This window comes from Nyctereutes procyonoides, unplaced genomic scaffold (genome assembly GCF_905146905.1).
Source record: "Nyctereutes procyonoides isolate TBG_1078 unplaced genomic scaffold, NYPRO_anot_genome, whole genome shotgun sequence".
Taxonomy (NCBI): domain Eukaryota; kingdom Metazoa; phylum Chordata; class Mammalia; order Carnivora; family Canidae; genus Nyctereutes; species Nyctereutes procyonoides.
The window spans coordinates 7,827,872-7,846,694 of record NW_026575082.1 but is presented as its reverse complement, the minus strand read 5'-3'; the positions used below and the strand labels follow the sequence as shown (position 1 = coordinate 7,846,694).

Below are 18,823 nucleotides of genomic sequence, written 5' to 3'. Positions count from 1 at the left end.
TATTACAAGGAAAGGTAAATTATAACATGATAGTGAAAATATAGCAGGGATGAGAGAAAGACAAAGAAAAGCATGAAAATATCAGACCCAGGAATAAAGCCAAAAAACATGTATACTAGATAAGCCACATGTTGATAGGAAGGCTCTAAACTTTCTAGCATTCAGCAATAAAAGGAAAAACCAACCAGTTACATAATTTATAGATGCAAATTATTACCACTCGGAAGTACAATTCCAGATAGTGACATGAAATAGGAATTTCTTTTGGGTGTGTAGAGAAAGAATCTGGAGTGGGGGTAGTAATCACAGAAAGACACTGCAGAATGCCCAGTGGAGTGACAGTAAGCACATCCACTTAGACTTAAGGCATCAAAACAAAGTGCAAAGCAGTAAAAGCAATTCTCTTTGTAAAATGTAATTAATGAAATATCTACCTTAACCAAAATAAAATATTTACAGTGCTTCTAGGTACTGGTGCTACTTCCTGCCCTATCCTTAAAATATTATTAAATTAAAATAAAATATTGTGAAATACATAGACAAGCAAATGAAACATTTTTTTGAATAAGATTATCATTTATTCTACCAGTTTTAGTTGTAGAATACTAGATGTGTAGCACCTTCTTTCTAGATATAATAAACTGGCAAAGGTCACAACCTTTGGAGATTATAAAATTCCATTGAAGTATCTGAAGGCTATTTTGCTCCCTTCTTGGAACAGCTGTTTTCACTTTGGGATTTAAAGTACCACTAAACTCTTAAACAGGGGGACAAATATGAGGCCACCAATTATTCATAGTGTTAAATAAGGATGCTTAAAAATCAAAAGAAAGACTAAAAACAGATCAAAAAAGAGGATAAAAATCTGAATTTACTAAACACACATACACAAACCAATTAGAGCTTATTTTTCTAATTTTGCTTAAGACTAGCAAAAGTTTCATCATCAAATACTATTTAGAATTAGAGTAGCTCTCAAAATTTTTGACTTTGGCCAAAATAAGCAAGGCAAAAGACTGCAAAAGCTCATTTAAAGCACTATTTTCAACTTTTTTTTTTTAATTTCTGTTTTTTTTATTTTTATTTATTTACGATAGTCACACACACACACAGAGAGAGAGAGGCAGAGACATAGGCAGAGGGAGAAGCAGGTTCTATGCACCGGTAGCCCAACGTGGGATTCGATCCCGGGTCTCCAGGATCACGCCCTGAGCCAAAGGCAGGCGCTAAACTGCTGCGCCACCCAGGGATCCCTATTTTCAACTTTTTAATAGAAAATTATTCTTTGATAAAGAACTGGAGAATAAGACCAAAAGCTACAATAAACATGCCACTAGTAACAAAAAGGAACTGTATACTATTTAACTTGTAAGAGAAAAACACGAACATCCATGCATGCTTCTATACTATAATAAAATGTCCCAAGAACTCTAATAGAACCCAGAAGTAGCATTACTCTTGCTTTCATATTATATTAATTTAAATAATAAAAAAATCATTGACATTACATTACCAAGCATATAAAACACAAGTGTTGCTAGTTTAACAAAGGGACTAGAGATGATTTGTATTTCAGCCAAAAACAACACATTTTAAAATCTAGTTGTTGGATAACAAGCATCAAAATTACAACACCATTAACATAAATATTAATTCTGTGTATTCTTTCCAGTTTTGTGTCCTATAGTTTTATTATAATGCAGACTATGAATAGCCAACCATTATTAGAAGGCAGTGTTAAACAAATTAGAGGAACAGGTGGAAAGTGGCCTAGGTTTTTCCATAACTAACAGTTAAGCTGGGTGTGTCAGGTGTGGAAAATAGAGCCTTCCAAGAGTTAAATGAGATGTAGGCCTTGACCTGGATTCAGGATTCAAGTCACTGTCTGAAAAGCTGCCCTCACTGCAGGCTCAAGTGGATTCAGCAATTCCTCCACAGGTATATTCTAATGAAAAATTTAAAAGAAATTTTGGGTTTGTCGAGGATCCTGGGGAGTGAGATGCAACAGTATGATTAATAAACACAGAGAAAGAACATATTTTATGTCCCCAGTGACTGCACTTTTCTATCCTGCAAATCATCTAAAAAGTAGTAGGCTATATAAAGTTAGGTACTACTAGACTTGCTATTCAGAACATGAAACAAAACTTAATCCAAAAAAAAAAAAAAAAAACTTAATCCAATAAAAACCAAAGAAAGATAAATTATGACCTTAAACTGTACTAACCCAGGAAAGGAAAAAGGGCGTTAACATTAATGCATACTTAATCATAAACAAATTTATGTATTTTTATTAAATTAGAGACAGTACAATGAGTAGGTAAGAGAGACTAGCTAGACTCAAAGCAAAGATGTGATTTAGAACAAACTATTTAAACCTTCTAATGCAAAAGTTCCTTAATCTACAAAATGAAAATAATTTAGTGGTTCAGAATTCAAACAATTATACAAGTTAAATATTAAGCTAAATATTGTTAAGCTCCTAGAAGAGTACCAGAACACTGTATTAGCTATTCTATTTCTGTACATGGAGAAAAATCTGTAAATGTGATTGAGTATAAGAAAATTTCTACATTTCTTTTAAGAAATCTTGTTGCCATAGTTTCATCAGTAATGAGATATATACATATAATATACATACACACGCTGAAACTTTATCATCAATTAATCTCAAATATCTAACTTGATAACTGTTTAAAAGCCACTCACCTGCCAAGTATAATCCTTTATAATTACTGAAGGCATTGGAATTACAAGAAGATTCTGAAGAATAAATGCAGCCTAAAAAAAAAAAAAGAAAGAAAGAAAATGTCAATACTGCCATCTTGTTGTCATCTCTGAAATAACCTATATATTGAAATTTAATAATAAAGAACATTTCACTGGATAACTGTACATCCTGAAACATCATTATGAAAACTGCCAAGCTCATTGCTTATTATATGATGACCTAACAGTGGGTGGAATTATTTCATCAGAATATATACTTTTTCCTATTTCAGAATTTTATATTTCCAAAAAATGGTCTATAAAATGTAAACTGTTCTGGTAGCAGTTAAGAAATACTTACATGTTTCTATTATTACACACACACACACACACACACACACACACACACACTCTCTCTCCCTTCTCTCTCACCCCTCTCTCTCTCACAAGTTCCTCTCAATAAAAAAGTTCTAACTAGAAATACAAACCACAAATGTCCAACTTTACCTTCTAGGTCCTAAAGATAGTCAAATTAAATAACTGTATATATAGTGAAGATTACAATATGAAGATGAGTAACGGGGTAACAGAGGACGTCCAAGAGAGTGAAATTTTCAACCATCTTAATTCGAAGTCAACAGATATGTTGAAGTTCGTAAATCAACAATAAGCTACAAGTTTAAGCATTACTATTAAAAAACAAATAACAAGAAAACTATAGCATTTGGATAGTGGAACTGAGAACTTGCAAACAGGGGGCCTGGATCTGCTGTTTCCTCCATAAAGCCTCAAATCACTATTTCATTGCTGTTTTTAAAAATAGTTGCATTAATCATCATTTCAGTAAAAGCAGTAATGAAAGAAAACCACCAATTATTTAGAAAGAATTAAAATAGGGTTTAATTTTCCTCATATTTTATGATTACTACAGAGTACTCTGACAGCCGTTCATCTCAAGTAAAGTTTTACAGACATTTCTCAATATTTCTCAGATACACTGAGGTAACAGAAAAGTAGTTTTTTTTCTGTGAACTACTTTCCAATGTATAATAATATAGAAGAGTTCATATAAAACATAGCAAATTCTGCTTTGATCTTACCAAAATAAAGGAATCCAGTATTTACTGTGAATTAGTATCTTTTTTATTCTCTGGTAGCATTTTATTTGGGCTTTTTTTGCAGGCAAAAAAAATCATGGTGGGTAATCAGTCCCCAGTCTTTATAAAGACCAACACAACGAATTTCTAGATCTTTATGAAAGGGAAAAAGTACTAAATGGACAGGCATACCTCCCGGCGCACCATACTACATTCCGACTGGTCCAGCAGAATGTTCACCACTGTCCCCCAGAGCCCACCAGAAATGTTTTGACAACTATTTGCCAACGCGACACAGCCAGTTTCAAGGGTGGTCAGTGCTGATCCTAATCCCAATGAAGTGAACCTCACCTGTTCAGATTTAAAAAAGTTGTCAAACCAAAAAATCCAATTTCCTAACATGAGTTCTTAATTTTTCTGGCACATGAGATATCACACTTTCATGACATTGTCTTGACGATCCTAAATTATAAAAGGCACTTATGGAAAATAGTGCCCTATAAATTTATGAATGAATAAAAATCCTATTCTACGATTCAAATAAGCAAATGTCACAGAAAATCAAAACCAGGTATAAATAAGAATAAAAATTATATCTCACAAACCTTGTTCTAGGGAAAGCATTGGGTGCTTACATGTCTTTTGTGAACATGATTCCTGTTTATTCCTCCTTTTTAAGGAGGTTATCTATTATTTTGTTCTACTATCCTTAAGTTCCTTAAGTTACTAGTGTTTCCTCCAAATGGCTTTAATTTTTTGAAACCTCTTCTCAAAAAGAAATAACTCGATTATCTTTTTATAAATTATCTAGTATTTTCTCCAAAATTACTATAAAAGAAAAATGTTTCAAATAAGATTTATGTGGTATGATGTGTTTACCACAGTACTACCGCTGCTCAAGCTATGCATTTTGGTTTACTTCTGAATTCTGATTCTAAAAGAGTTTCACGGATAGTTACAGGGTAACAAAAAATAATGTAGTCATAACATGGTCATGCAACAAGTCCAAGGTCAGTATTATACAGAATGGAACCTCTAGGTTCAAATAGTGTTTCTAAAAATCAAGGTTTATAGCATAATAGAAAATAATCATTTCTTGCTTAAAACTAATGGATGGTGCCCATAGTTCACAGTATTGTATACTTAAAAATTTGCTAAGAGGGTAAATTCTATGTTGTGTTCTAATCATAAAAATAACACAGAGGAGAAGGGGAAACCTTTGTAGGTGAAGGATGGGTTTACAGCATTGACTGTAGTAATGATTTCAGGGGTTACACTTATCTCCAAATGCATGAATTTGTACACATTAAATACGTACAGCTTTTTGTATGTCAATCATACCTGGGTTTTTTAAAAAAGCGGTAAGTGGACAAATGGCTAAAGCTGGAAAATTTATTAATAATATAAAATTTTGCACTGCAATGGTATTATTCTATTAAATGACACACAAATGTCATTAGGCAGCTATCCTTCTAAAATCTTTGAAAATGGCTAACATCTCCATTAATTTTTCACTTGTTCTTTCTAAAAGTGAAAAATCCTAAGATTTTTTTTTTCTATTTTTAATCTGTAATGAGTTTGACTGGAAAGGATCTGCTCTGAACTGAACTGTGTCTCCTTTAAATTGCTGTGCTAAAGCCCTAACTCCCATGTTGTTAGAGATTTTAGGAGATAATTAAGGTTAAATGAGGTCATAAGGGTAGGGTCCTCATCTGATAAGATTGGTGGCTTTATAAAAGGAGGAAGAGAGGAAAGGTCACTGACTATACAGTGAGAAGGCAGCTGTCTGAAAGCCAAAAAGGAGAGCCCTCACCAGAACCCAACCATGTTGACACCTTAATCTCAGATATCCAGCCTCTGGAACAATGAGAAAATAAATTCCTGTTTTTCAAGTCACCCATGTTATGTGTTATGGATCCCAAACTGACTAAGAGAGGGAGTAAAGAGTTTAAGTTATGGTCACTAAAATAATCTCATACTGGAAAATACGAATTTATGTACATACATATATTTCTTGTTTCATTTGTTCTAATCTATACATTAGGACTCAATTTTCCTTCACACTGACCTCTGGGTCTCGGTCAACCCATAATGGAATGAGCCACGCCAATCCTTGTGGGGTAGCATGTCCTTCACTGTGACTGCCCAAAGGCAAAAACCAAAGTGACATCCACTCCTGGAGTGAAAAAAAGGGAAGAGACACACGAGGTAAGTTTCAAAGAATAAAATAGAGGAAGTTCAAATAACTGAATTTTTAAAAATCAAAACAAAGTGTTAAAATGTCCTTAAGACTTGGCTTAAATTCAGTATTTAATCAAAATAAAGCCAATAAAAATCTCAGCTTCTTCTTAAAAAGCTAAATAAAACAATTTTTCTTCAGAACTATCCACCCCATGATTTAGACAAAATGTAGTTCTCTAAAGCACATAAACTTCAATAAAAATAAGTCTCAAATAAAATTCAGGTTCACAGCTTCTAAGAAATCTCTCAGTCAAAAATCATGTCTGTCTAAGAAGAAAAGTCGGGCAGCCCGGGTGGCTCAGCGGTTTAGCACCACCTTCAGCCCAGGGCCTGATCCTGGAGACCCGGGATCCACTCCCACATCAGGCTCCCTGCATGGAGCCTGCTTCTCCTTCTGCCTGTGTCTCTGCCTCTCTCTCTCTCTCTCTCTCTGTGTTTCTCATGAATAAATAAATAAAATCTTAAAAAAAAAATGTAAGAAGAAAAGTCAAGAGATACACTTTCATAGAGACTTGAAATGCGTGAGCCACAGCACATTCCTTGGCTTGGCCAGCAACTCTTCAGAAGGCAGCAGCTATGCTCTCACCGAACTTTGGGCCTGTGCCATCATCTCGTGGGATAAATGAAGCAAGCAAAGAACTGTGTTCTTAGTGACCCCTTTTCCCATAAAGGACATAGCATTTCCTCCTCGCTCCACATAAAAAGAAGTAATGACCTGAAAAACAAAGATAAACAATATCATGGGGGCTTTACCCTGAGCAGTATATAAAAATAAATATGTAACTTTCTACTAACTTGTCTGATCTGAATCCTAACCACATGAAGTATATGTAACATTTTTAGTTTATACAGCTCAAAATGGTTACGATGGTAAATTATAGGTTATGTGTTACCACAATTCAATATTCTTAGTTTAAAATTTTCTACCTTTGGAACTTGTGCAAAGATGTGTAGTATCCTCCTAGGAGACTTTTGTGATGTAGAATATGCTCATACATTTTTCAAATGTTACACTATCCTTGAACTAAAAGAGCTTATACATATCTTACTGAAAAATATACTTAGAAATTGCTACCTTTACAAAAATCTTTTGACTATCAGAGTTAGCTAGATTTTTCAGAATGATTTAAATATAAATGGACATTTTTTCCACTTCTGAGCAATCTTAGACTTCTATTCCATATTTAAGAATATGTCCATTATTTAAATTATTGGCTCTCAACTTTTTCTCAAGTTTCCCACATTATCTGAAGGGTTTGATACATTTCCATCAGTAACAAAAGAAATGTTTCTTATCTGAAGAAATATGTCCTTAACTGAGGAACTGAATCAGAATGGACAAGGGGAGTCAGATGACAGCAATTTGAGGCAAAATTCTTCTCTAATTTAAATTCTCTAATTTAGAAAATCTTTTAAAATATGTGGCAAACACTTTTGAAACATTTCTGTGTTTGAAGGACATACATTGTCCTTCAAATTGGACAGTACTTGTTCAGATTGAACAAGAACCTTTATAACTTTTTAACTCTTTTTTAAAAAGATTATTTTATAGCAAGAGAGACTGAGAGACAGCAAGCACTGGCAGTAGGGGAGGGGCAGACGGAGGAGAGAAAATCTCAAGCTGACTCCACACCAGACTCAGAGCCCAATGCAGAGCTTGAGCATAATTATGACCCTGAGTGCCCCACTTTTCAACTCTTACATAAAAATATTCAAAGTGATGAACTATCACTTAAGTCACAAAATTTTAGTAAAAAAGGAATGCTAACCGTATTTAGGTGGCCATACATTATAAAAGAAAAATCCATTTTAAGTCCAATCAATCAAAACTCCTTGTTATCTGGGGCGCCTGGGTGGCTCAACTGGTTAAGTGACTGACTCTTGACTTCAACTCAGGTCATAATCTCAGAGTTGTGAGATTGAGCTCTGCTAGGCATGGAGTCTGCTTAAGATTCCCTTTCTCCCTCTCCCTCTGTCCCCCCTCCCCCACTCATGGGCTCTCTAAAAAAAATAGTAATAATAATAATTTAAAAAAAAATTTTTAACTACTTATTATCTGACCAATACAATAAAAAGTATTTCAGTTTACCCAAGGCCTCTGAATACTTTTATTCACCACAGCATCCTTTAAAGTAAGCCATTTTGTCTTAAGATAAAGACTATATTTCTAGTTTGGATTTTTTTCAGCTCATACAGATTATTTTTAAAAGATAGCATAAATCACAAATGTTAGGTACAGCTTATTTAACAAAAGCAATTATTTGAAGATGATTTGGGATCTGTGAGCCAAATTAGAATTTTCATAAACCAAGTAAGTGTGTATTATGTCTAAAAAATAAAACGAGATTGTCTAGGAGTTAAAAACTATAGATGATGGGCACTGCTCTACTATTCCTTCCTCATGTGTATTTCTGAAATTTTTTATAATTAAAAGTTTAAAACTTTAAGGGACTATATTAGTAATAAGATACCTGAATGACCAAGTCCTTATTACTATCCTCTAAGTCACTGGAGAGAACTATATTGTGGTTTCATTACTAGCTGAAAAGCGACAAGCCAAGAACTTCAGTACTAGCTCCTTTCAATCTTTTTGTCAGATCCATGGAATTATATTCCATATGTCTGGCTTTAAGGATTTAATTATCAGTCTATTCACCTGTCACAATATATCATGTTTAGTTTATTATTTTTTTAAAGACTTCATTAATTTATTCATGAGACACAGAGAAAAAGGCAGAGACGTACGCAGAGGAGAAGCAGGCTTCCTGGAGGGAGCCCGATGCAGGACTCAATCCCCTGACCAGGATCATGTCCTGAGCCAGAGGCAGACGCTCAACTGCTGAGCCACCCAGGCATCCCATATCATGCTTAGTATAAAAGCCTCATTTCTCAATTACAAAAAGCAAATATTCCTATTCAAATTTTACTGGGTAAAAACAAAATATCTGTATTAGAAATACAGCTCCCTTCTGAAAAGGAATCAGCTTTAGTGAGAAACTATAAAGTAAGTCATTTGGACCGACAATGACTTTGTTTCAATGTGTACTCACATAAGCCTTACTTGATTCTTTAAAAAGGTACACCTAACCAGTAGGAAATAAATCTAAATGTTTACTAATTATGTAACTATGAAAAGATTTCAAGTTAGATCTAATGGGACTCTGCCACAATGCCTAACAAAAGTGACAGACATCTTCATATTATTTTCCTGTCACTTAATGTGAAGACAAAAAGATTGTCTTTCCAACACATTTATATAAAGCATGAAAGGTGCTCTTCTGTTTATACCAAATCAAGATTTGTTAATCAAGCGTTTCTTAACTATGGAACATTATAAACAGGGATTGTACTTTTTATCTATTCCTTTGCTAATACATTGTGCTGATTCTTCTTACCTCAAAGACAACTGAACATAGAATTACATTACTGCCTCTTTGCCTCGACTTCTCACCTAGAACTAAGAAGCCTTTTTGTTCTCCAATACGAAAGCTCACTTTAAGTTCTGGTATTTGAGACACAAGGTGTGATCTGAAATCTCTCTTCTTACACAATTTTAAAAATAAAAGCAATCCAGACAGTTTCCAAATATAAACAATGTTAACACTTAAGTTCTTCAGTCACTACTGTAGCAGACCCTCACATATCCCTGCTCTGAAACAAATGAAGTCACTTTACAGAGGAGATGGGCTCCAAAAGGTTTATAAAGGGAGTATATACAAATCACATTACACATAATGCTGTAAATTAGGTACTTAAATATTGAATTATATTTTAAATGCATTAGAGGATCTGACTTTTTAAAAAATATTATGGTAAGTTCTTGAAGCTAACATAACTATCCTAAAAATTCATACACTTCTGGCCATGGACACACTGAAGCTTAGAAGAACTAATTAATATACTGACAGTGTACACTTTTTTAGTAATTATAATTATCCAAGAAAAAAATCTATTTGATTAAAATGGCTACATTAAAATTCATATTAAATTTTATAGTACAGCTAATACTATTTAGGATTCTGAAATCTTTTTAACAAAACAAAGTATAGTTTTGGGAAAAATTCTAGGTAACATCATCTGAGGCATGGTTTACAGCTAAATGTACAAACATCACCTTAAGCTGGATTTAATAATGAAAGCACAAAAATTAAACACATATCATCACATTCATGTTACATTTTAAATATTACTCAAACTGTATTCTAAATTTAAAAATCACACATAAGACATATATAAATTAAATTACTATTTCTCCAATATGTACAAATTACTGTTAGGATAATGAGAGCTATGGGAAAATTGAAATAATACAAAGATAATTCTCATAAGCTCACAGTCTAACAGATCAACCCATTAAACAAAACAGAAATACAATGTCTTAAGCACCATAATAGTGGCATATACTAACTGCTGCTGGCGTACAGCCTAAGAGGAAACCAGTCACTCTACTGAGTGTGTATATCTGGAAGATAAGGAAAGGCTTCCTTAAAAGGAAGGTAAATGAATAAGTGAGATCTTAAACTTTGTGTACAGATGGCCATCCGAAAAAGAAAAGAAATTATATGAAGAAATAGACTTTTAAAATAAACTTGTTTATTTAGTGAAAAGAGCCAAATTAAATGGAAACTTCAGGGTAGTGGGAAAAATTAAAACAGAGATGAGATTCAAAATGCAAGATTACAAAGAGCCATATGCACTTAAAAAGAGCTTTGCGTTGAAACATTTCTGTTTTAGGGATGCCTCGGTAGCCCAGTGGTTGAGCATCTGCCTTCAGCTCAGGGCGTGGTCCCAGGGTCCGGGAATGGAGTCCCACATTAGGCTCCTCTAGAGAGGAGCCTGCTACTCCCTCTCTGTGTCTGTCTCTCATGAATAAATAAAATCTTAAATAAATAAATAGATGGATTTCTGTTTTTAAAGGATAATCTGGTGGTAGGTAGACTGCTGGACCACAAACAGAAACATGCAGCAAGAAAAGGAACAGGAAGTTATGGATACAAGTTGGTCAAAGCACCCCATATCTAGAATGCCCATCACTATCAAATATTTCATTCATGTTTCAAAACCTACCTCTACATTGCCTCCTCTAAGAGTCTTTCCTAACATCCTAATACAGTTAAAGATCCCAACCTCTGAGTATCATTCAAACTTGGGCTATCACTGAACCTTTCAAGACAAGCAATGCTGATGGATTTGGTCAATCCAATGAGCCATTTTTAGATCCAAACAGTTCATTACTTACGTAAATAGCAAAAGCAATAGTAGCCAAAGGTGCCAGCTTCCAGTGTCCTTTGCAGGGTGACACTGAAACAGAGGGCCAGATGATAGCAATGTGGATAGGAGGGCACTCTGGTGTGGAAGAGTTCATGCCCTGCTGCAGCTAAGCTGCTTATGGCCCGCAGCTATACTCCAAGGGAACTGAGGCAGAAAGCCTCACTCATCAGAACCCAGGAGGCAGTAAGAGACAGGCTCGTGACAGACATCCTACAGAGAGCAAAGCAGTAAGAAACAGTCTTGTAGCAGTTCCTCGAAAGCGCCCCATGTTCTCATGTTCCAGAAGGATCACAGGAACTTTTTTAAGACTTAGATCAGAGCAAGCCCTGTCTCTGTGGACTACATGCATAAATGCAAGGCTGGCAGGGAACCTTGATGAAGCTCTTCTCTTACAGAACTATGTATAACTACATCATTGCTATACTTACTACATTATGCAAAAACTATACTGACCTAAATGATAAAAATGGGACACATAATATGTGATATCATGTTAAGGCCATGCTTATTAGAAGGTAATGAGAGCTAAAAATACTTGAAAAAAAGCTTTTAAAAAAATCAGTGAAATAAGACTCCATCTAAAAATTTCAGAAAAAAGAAGGGCACCTGGGTGGCACAGTTGGTTAACCAACCACAGTTTGGTTTTAGCTCAGGTCGTGATCTCAGGGGGTTGTGGGATTGAGCTTTGCATTGGACTCCACCCTCAGTGCGGAGTTGGCTTGGGAGACTCTCTCTCTCTCCCTTCTCTCTCTCCTCCCCTACCCCTACCCCTATAGTAAATAAAGAATTTTTTTTTAATTCAGAAATAACAGAAAAAGAGCCATATATTAAAGCCAAAGGAGAAAGAAATAAGCATAAGCAGCAATTAATAAAATGGGGAAAAACATTAAAGGGAGGATCAACAAAGCCAAATTTCATTCTTTGAAAAGAATGATAACAATAAAACATACAAACCAGCAGTAAGACCATTCAAGAAAACTTAGAGGGAAGGAATAAATGAGTACCTGGAATGAAACAGGACCTCACTGTAGAGCTGATATACATTTAAAGAATAAGCTGCACTGATGGATCATTTTAGAGCTATGAATTCAAATGTTTAGATGAAATTCTAGAAAAACATAACTTATGCAAAAAAATTTAAATCTCAAAATTCTAGATTTAAATTCATTTCATTTCATTCAATTTACTTACAATCTTCTCCAAAAGAAAACCGCAGGTCTGACTGCTTTATCATCAAATTCTACTAAACATTTAAGGAAGAAATACTACCAATTCAAATCAACTATCCCAAGTTCCAAATTATTCCACATATTAAAAAAATAATACATAAAAGGTGGGCTAATTGTGATATTAAAACCTGACAAAAGTTTTATGAGAAAGAAGACGTGCAATAATCCTAAAAGCATTTGCTGCATAAGAAAATTGGAAGAGGGGCAGCCTAGGTGGCTCAGTGGTTTAGCACCACCTTCAGCCCAGGGTGTGATCCTGGAGACCTGGGATCGAGTCAACGTCAGGCTTCACTCATATGTGGAATATAAGAAATAGTGAAAGGGACTACAAGGGAAAGGAGGGAAACTGAATGAGGACAAATTAGAGAGGAGACAAACCATGAGAGACTCCTAATTCTGGGAAACAAACAAAGGGTTGCAGAGGGGAGGGGGACAAGGAGGTTGCAGAGAGGACGGGGTAACTGGGTGACGGGCATTAAGGAGGGCACTTGATAGGATGAGCACTGGGTGTTATATTATATTTGGCAAACTGAATTTAAATAAATTATTTTAAAATTAATAATCACTAAATTTATTTATCACTAAATAAATATAGTGATACATATAATGCACTTAACATTATGCCTGGCACAAAGGGAGTGATCAATAAATAGTAAATAGCTATTCTTTGGGGGTTGTTACTATTGTTGTTATAGTAACTGGTTATTTTTACTTACTTCAAGTAGACCCGACAAGTACTTAACACAAATTTCAAATGGCTTTGTGAGAGGAGAATGTGAGCTCCATCCTGGAGATGCTGTGAGATGAGCCATCCCTCGCAAGGTCCTCTCAAGGGATGGCAGGCCATAGAAGTGAGGAGCATCTGTGACTCTCAGGCACTGGAGCAGTTTCAGAGACAGCTGTGTTTGGAAAACATAAAAAAGTTCCAAGCATTTTCTGTGTATGTAAAGAAAGGAAAAAAAGAAATCAATAAGAGCATTAAATGTGATGGGCCTAGTGAGTTAACTTATTGATGGTAGAGGGTTACTAATAACTTAATATGTGAGAAAACTACGAAGCAGGAGAAGTAGCAGTCTTAAAACTGGAAAACATAATTAAAATACCATCGAGGGCATATGATGTAAAAGACCAATTACAATTACATCGAAAACATGTAAACGGATATTGGTAATTAGCATCCAAAAATAAAAGTTGGAATGGAAAATTAAATGTGTACTTTAAATGAGTTTAATTGACATATATTAAATCTATACTTTTATTCATTAGGTATCATTTAAAAATTGATTTTTAATTAGCTGAAATTGAAGTCCGACACATAATTTAAATGAAACTGTCAGGAACAGAACAAACAAGAAAACACTCTTTATGAGAAAACAAAATCCTTGAAACCAATACGTAGGCATGGATCCAGAGATGAAATTCTTGGAAGAAGTACATCACTGTTTAACAAACATTGAATAAAATCTGAAATTTCTTGTTTTACAGATTTTTACACTCCAAAATTGACAACTACTGACTATATTTTTACCTATCCAATCACAGTATTATAGGTATATAGTTGTATGGTTTTTTAAAGATCATAATTTTTATATACCTGTCATCTGGATGTTTTTAAAGTTTTAGAAACACAAAGCCTGAAAGTTATTTGTATAAATGTATATTTCTCATGAGTCAACAACAAACCACTATAACTGGTGAACAACATGGCAGTTAGGGGTACTGACCCCCATGTGCAACATACAATCCTCGTATACTTTTCGACTCTCTGAAAATTCAACAAATAGCCTACTGTTGACTAGAAGCCTTACTGATAACATAAAGTCAATTAACTTGTATTCTGTATGTTACTGAATACTGTATTCTTACAATAAAGCAAACTAGAGAGAAGAAAAAAAAATTTTCTTTAAAGTAAGCTCTATGGCCAACATGGGGCCTGAACTCACAATCCTGAAGTCAAAAGTTACATGCTCTACCAACTGAGCCAGCCAGGCAACCCAAGAAAGGAAATATTAAGAAAATCATTAGAGAAAACACATATACTGTACTATACTGTATTTATCCCCCCAAAAATCTGTGTATAAGTGGACCCACATAGTTCAAATGTGTTGTGCAAAAATCACTGTAATGTAATTAACAGTTTTAAAAATGTTCTTCTGATTTTTTTAATTAACATACAAATAATTCTCATTTTCTGCTCCTTTTACCTTAACCACTCCAAAAGAAAAACTATACTATCAAAGGGAATGATATCCCTGCAAATATCTAACCAACCCCAGTTGAACCTGGCACATCTGCCACCAGTTCCTGGTTCCTGTGAACCTTCCCCAAGCTCCACACCCAATTGGTCTCAACCTCCCTACGCAAGTTCCTCTCAACATCCAAAGAACATTCACCGAAAGAACAGTCCATAGCACTATTTCTCAAAGTCTAGCCCAAGGAACTACCTATGACACTTACTTACTATGTAGATTCCTGAGTTACTGGTCTTAATATTTAATAAGCATCCCAGGAGATTCTATACACATTTCAGTCTACTACCAATGGATTCACTTTGTTCTTGTCTTCAGTACTTTAAAGAGGCATAAATGCGTACGGTAAAATTCACAAGTGTTTTACATACACCAGCAGGATGGTTTCCATATGAATATAATCATGTAACCACCAAGCATAACAACAAACAAAACATTCTCAGCACCTCAGAAGGTTCATAGGTGACTCTCTCTAGTGAAATTTTTATTGACTTCTATTCTAAATTCACGAATCCTCTTTTATACCATGTCAGGTCGGCTGTTAAGCCCACGCTATGAATTCTTTACCTTATAAACTCTATTTCTCATTTGTAAATTAGTATTTAGTTCTTTTTTGCAGTCTCCATTTCTCTATTGATATTCTACATATTTTTTACTAATCTTGTCCATCTTTTCATCTAATATCTATTATATGTATATTGAAAATATTACATATAATAATAGCTTTAAAGTTCTTGTAATGGTTGACATTTCTGGGTCTTTTTCTAATGACTTTTTTCCTCTCAATTACAGGAGACATTTTCCTACTTCTTTACAATTCTCTTCATTCGTGATTATATGTCAAACATTTGTATACAAGAGCTATTGAAAGCAAAATACAGGGACACCTGGGTGGCTCAGCGGTTGAGTGTCTGCCTTGGGCCAAGGGCATGATCCCGGAGTCCCAGGATCAATTCCCGCATCAGGTTCCTTGCATGGAGCCTGATTCTCTCTCTGCCTGTGTCCCTGCCTCTCTCTCTCTGTGTGTGTCTTTCATGAATGAATAAATAAAGTCCTTTAAAAAAAAAAAAAAAGCAAAGTACATAATGGTTTCTCATAGAAATGGTTTGCAATTTGGTCACAAGATTTGGGTTAGGGACTGAGCTTTGAGATCTAGTCAGGTGTTGAGCTGAACTAGGGTTGTTCTGACACTTTAGTTTCTTTCAAATATAGTATGTGTGGGATCAGGTCTTTCCTTCCAGCAGAGATTTGGGAGCTGAGCACAGGAAGACCTCATCAGATGAAAAAACTTTTGTACATCAAAGGACACTATCTAAAGAGTAAAAACACAACCCACAGAATGGGAGAAAATTTTGCAAATCATATTTGATAAAGACTGATGTCCAGAATATGTAAAGACAACTAAACAATAATAACAAAAAATCAAACAATGCAAAAACAGGCAAAGGACTTGGATAGACATTTCTCCAGAGAAGATATACAAATAATCATTAAGCACATGAAAAGATGCTCAACATCATTTCTCATTAGGGAAATGGAATCAAAACCAAAATGATTCCAGTTTATACTACTAGGATGGCCATAATAAGAAGTGTTAGGGAGGATGTTGAGAAACTAGAATGCTCATACACTGCTGGTGCGAATGTAAAATGGCATAGCTCCTGTGGAAAACAATTTGGCATTTCTTCAAAAAAGTACTCAGTTACCAGAGGAACTGGCAATTCTAGTTGTACAGTATATACTGGAGAACTAAAAACATGTTCACACAAAACATGTACACAAGTGTTCACAGCTGCACTACTCACAATAATCAAAGGTAGAAACAACTTAAATATCCATCAACAGAAAAATGGATAAACAAAATGTGGTATATCTGTACATGAAATGTTAATCAGTTATAGGAAGAAACAAGTACTGATATGTGCTACAATACGGATGGACCTTGAAAACACAAAGTGAAATCAGACACAAAATATCACATATGTCTGATTCCATTTATATAAAATGTCCAGAATAAGCAAATTCATAGAGAAAGACAGTGGTTGCCACAGGTTTGGTAAGGGGTAAATGAGGAGGAACTGCTTAATAGTTACAAAGTTTCTTTTCAGAGTAATGAAAATATTCTGGAATTAAATAGTGACAGTTGAATGACATTGTGAACACATCAAAACCATTCAATCATATACTTAAAATGTCTGAAGCAGTATTTTATCTAATTAAAACAAATTTAAAATAAAAAAAATAAAACAAATTTAAGTCAACTATAGAGACACACTTGAAAATCATCTACATAAAAAGTCATAAAGTCATAGAAATGGGTATTACTGCTCAGAGAATTAAGAGTGGACCAAGACCTAAAACCTAGAGACAGCAAATTACTGTGTGTGTATGTGTGTGTGTGTGTATGTGTGTGTGTGTGAGAGAGAGAGAGAGAGAGAGAGAGAGAGAGACACAGAGACAGAGACAGAGATTACAATTAGGCTATACCAGAGACTCCAATAAAGTAAAAGACAGACTACAACTGATTATTACTGAATTCTTTCTTCCTTGATTGGAAACAAGTAAAAAGTAGGACTCTTTGGAAATCAAAGCGAACTAGGTTCTCTATCAATGTCCCCAAATTTTCAATGATACAAACAGTACCTGTCAGTAACTGCCATGAAACTAAGCAGCAAGGTATTGAAAAGAGCAATCAGTTCTTTCTGGAGCTGTTGCCTGACAGCAGTCTGGATGTCATCTGTTTCCTCTCGTGCCTGTGACTCCGTCAAAACCAGCAGGTCTAACAGTGGGTTTGGACTCTAAAAAATAGTATTTGTAAAAAAACATTGACTCTTTAGTTGAGCTGTGTGTTGTTCCTATAAAGATTTTTATTGCAGATCATGTTCTGGACTATAAGAGTTTTATTACCTAGCCAGTGGGTATGGGTCTCTAGTGCATTAATGGAGATGTTATGTTCTAAACTCAAAAGGTGCTTCCTATGTTTTCTCAACAAAAGAACAGTATATCTACTATAGAAAACTGAGTAAAATATAGAGAAGCACAATGAGAAAAAACAAAAAACCCCAAGATCACACTTCACAGAGATAGCCACTATCAATATATTGGTGCACACTTTTCTTTTTTGTGTGCATATAAACAGAAACAGAATTATAATTCTGTATTGTTAACAAAACTGAGATTAAGTGAAAAAAAATCATTATTGGTACCCCTTTTTTTTAACTTAATATTATAATTATTTCTTCAAAAAACTCATTTTAATATCTGATTATTTTTCAACCATAATATTTACCACACCAACTACTAAAGAATCAGTGATTTCTAATTTTACTGACTTGTGGGGAAGGGTGTTCAATTCTGACTATACCATATGTATGAATTCTAAGCAATGATATTATTAAATCAAATAGTTTTAATGCTTTCAACATATATTTCCAATTTGTCTTTGCAAATCGTGTACCAATACATACAACTAAGCAGGGTGGGAGAAGACCCACAGCATCCAAGCCAATGCTGAGCATTATTACTGCTTCAATCTTTACCAATTTGATAGTTTGATAAAACTAGTGCTACTTAAATTTTTTCTGTTTTCTAACTTCAAAAAAAAATAGCCAAAGAAATATAATGTAATTATTTTCAATACTACCAAGAGTAGAAAATGTTATATTAACCAACCGCATTGAAGATACATGGAATAGTTATTGATCACCTATAATGTCATAGGCGCTGTGTTAAAAAAAGAAAGAAAACAAGATTCCACTTTTTGACTAAACTAGACGATGTACATTTTCAAATTTTACAGATGGGCAAATGGGTTTATAAAGAGGTTAAATAACTTGTCCAAAGTCATACAAATGGGGATCCCTGAGTGGCGCGGCGGTTTGGCGCCTGCCTTTGGCCCAGGGCGCCTGCCTTTGGCCCAGGCGCGATCCTTTGGCCAAGGGCGCGACCCGGGATCAAATCCCACGTCAGGCTCCCGGTGCATGGAGCCTGCTTCTCCCTCTGCCTATGTCTCTGCCTCTCTCTCTCT

The 18,823-nt window shown here is 34.8% G+C and overlaps 1 protein-coding gene across 4 annotated transcripts in view; it reads right to left on the bottom strand.

The window, feature by feature from the left end:
* Nucleotides 1–18,823, bottom strand: part of LOC129514595 (rotatin) — a 144,807-nt gene that overhangs the window by 63,486 nt on the left and 62,498 nt on the right. For all 4 annotated transcript variants that reach the window (XM_055333317.1, XM_055333320.1, XM_055333318.1 and 1 more), the window contains 6 exons: nucleotides 17,440–17,594; nucleotides 13,264–13,483; nucleotides 6,634–6,762; nucleotides 5,875–5,982; nucleotides 3,999–4,157; nucleotides 2,710–2,781 (listed from right to left, as the gene is read on the bottom strand). In XM_055333317.1, the coding sequence (XP_055189292.1) occupies nucleotides 2,710–2,781; nucleotides 3,999–4,157; nucleotides 5,875–5,982; nucleotides 6,634–6,762; nucleotides 13,264–13,483; nucleotides 17,440–17,594 (843 nt within the window). The remainder of the gene's footprint in view (nucleotides 1–2,709; nucleotides 2,782–3,998; nucleotides 4,158–5,874; nucleotides 5,983–6,633; nucleotides 6,763–13,263; nucleotides 13,484–17,439; nucleotides 17,595–18,823) is intronic.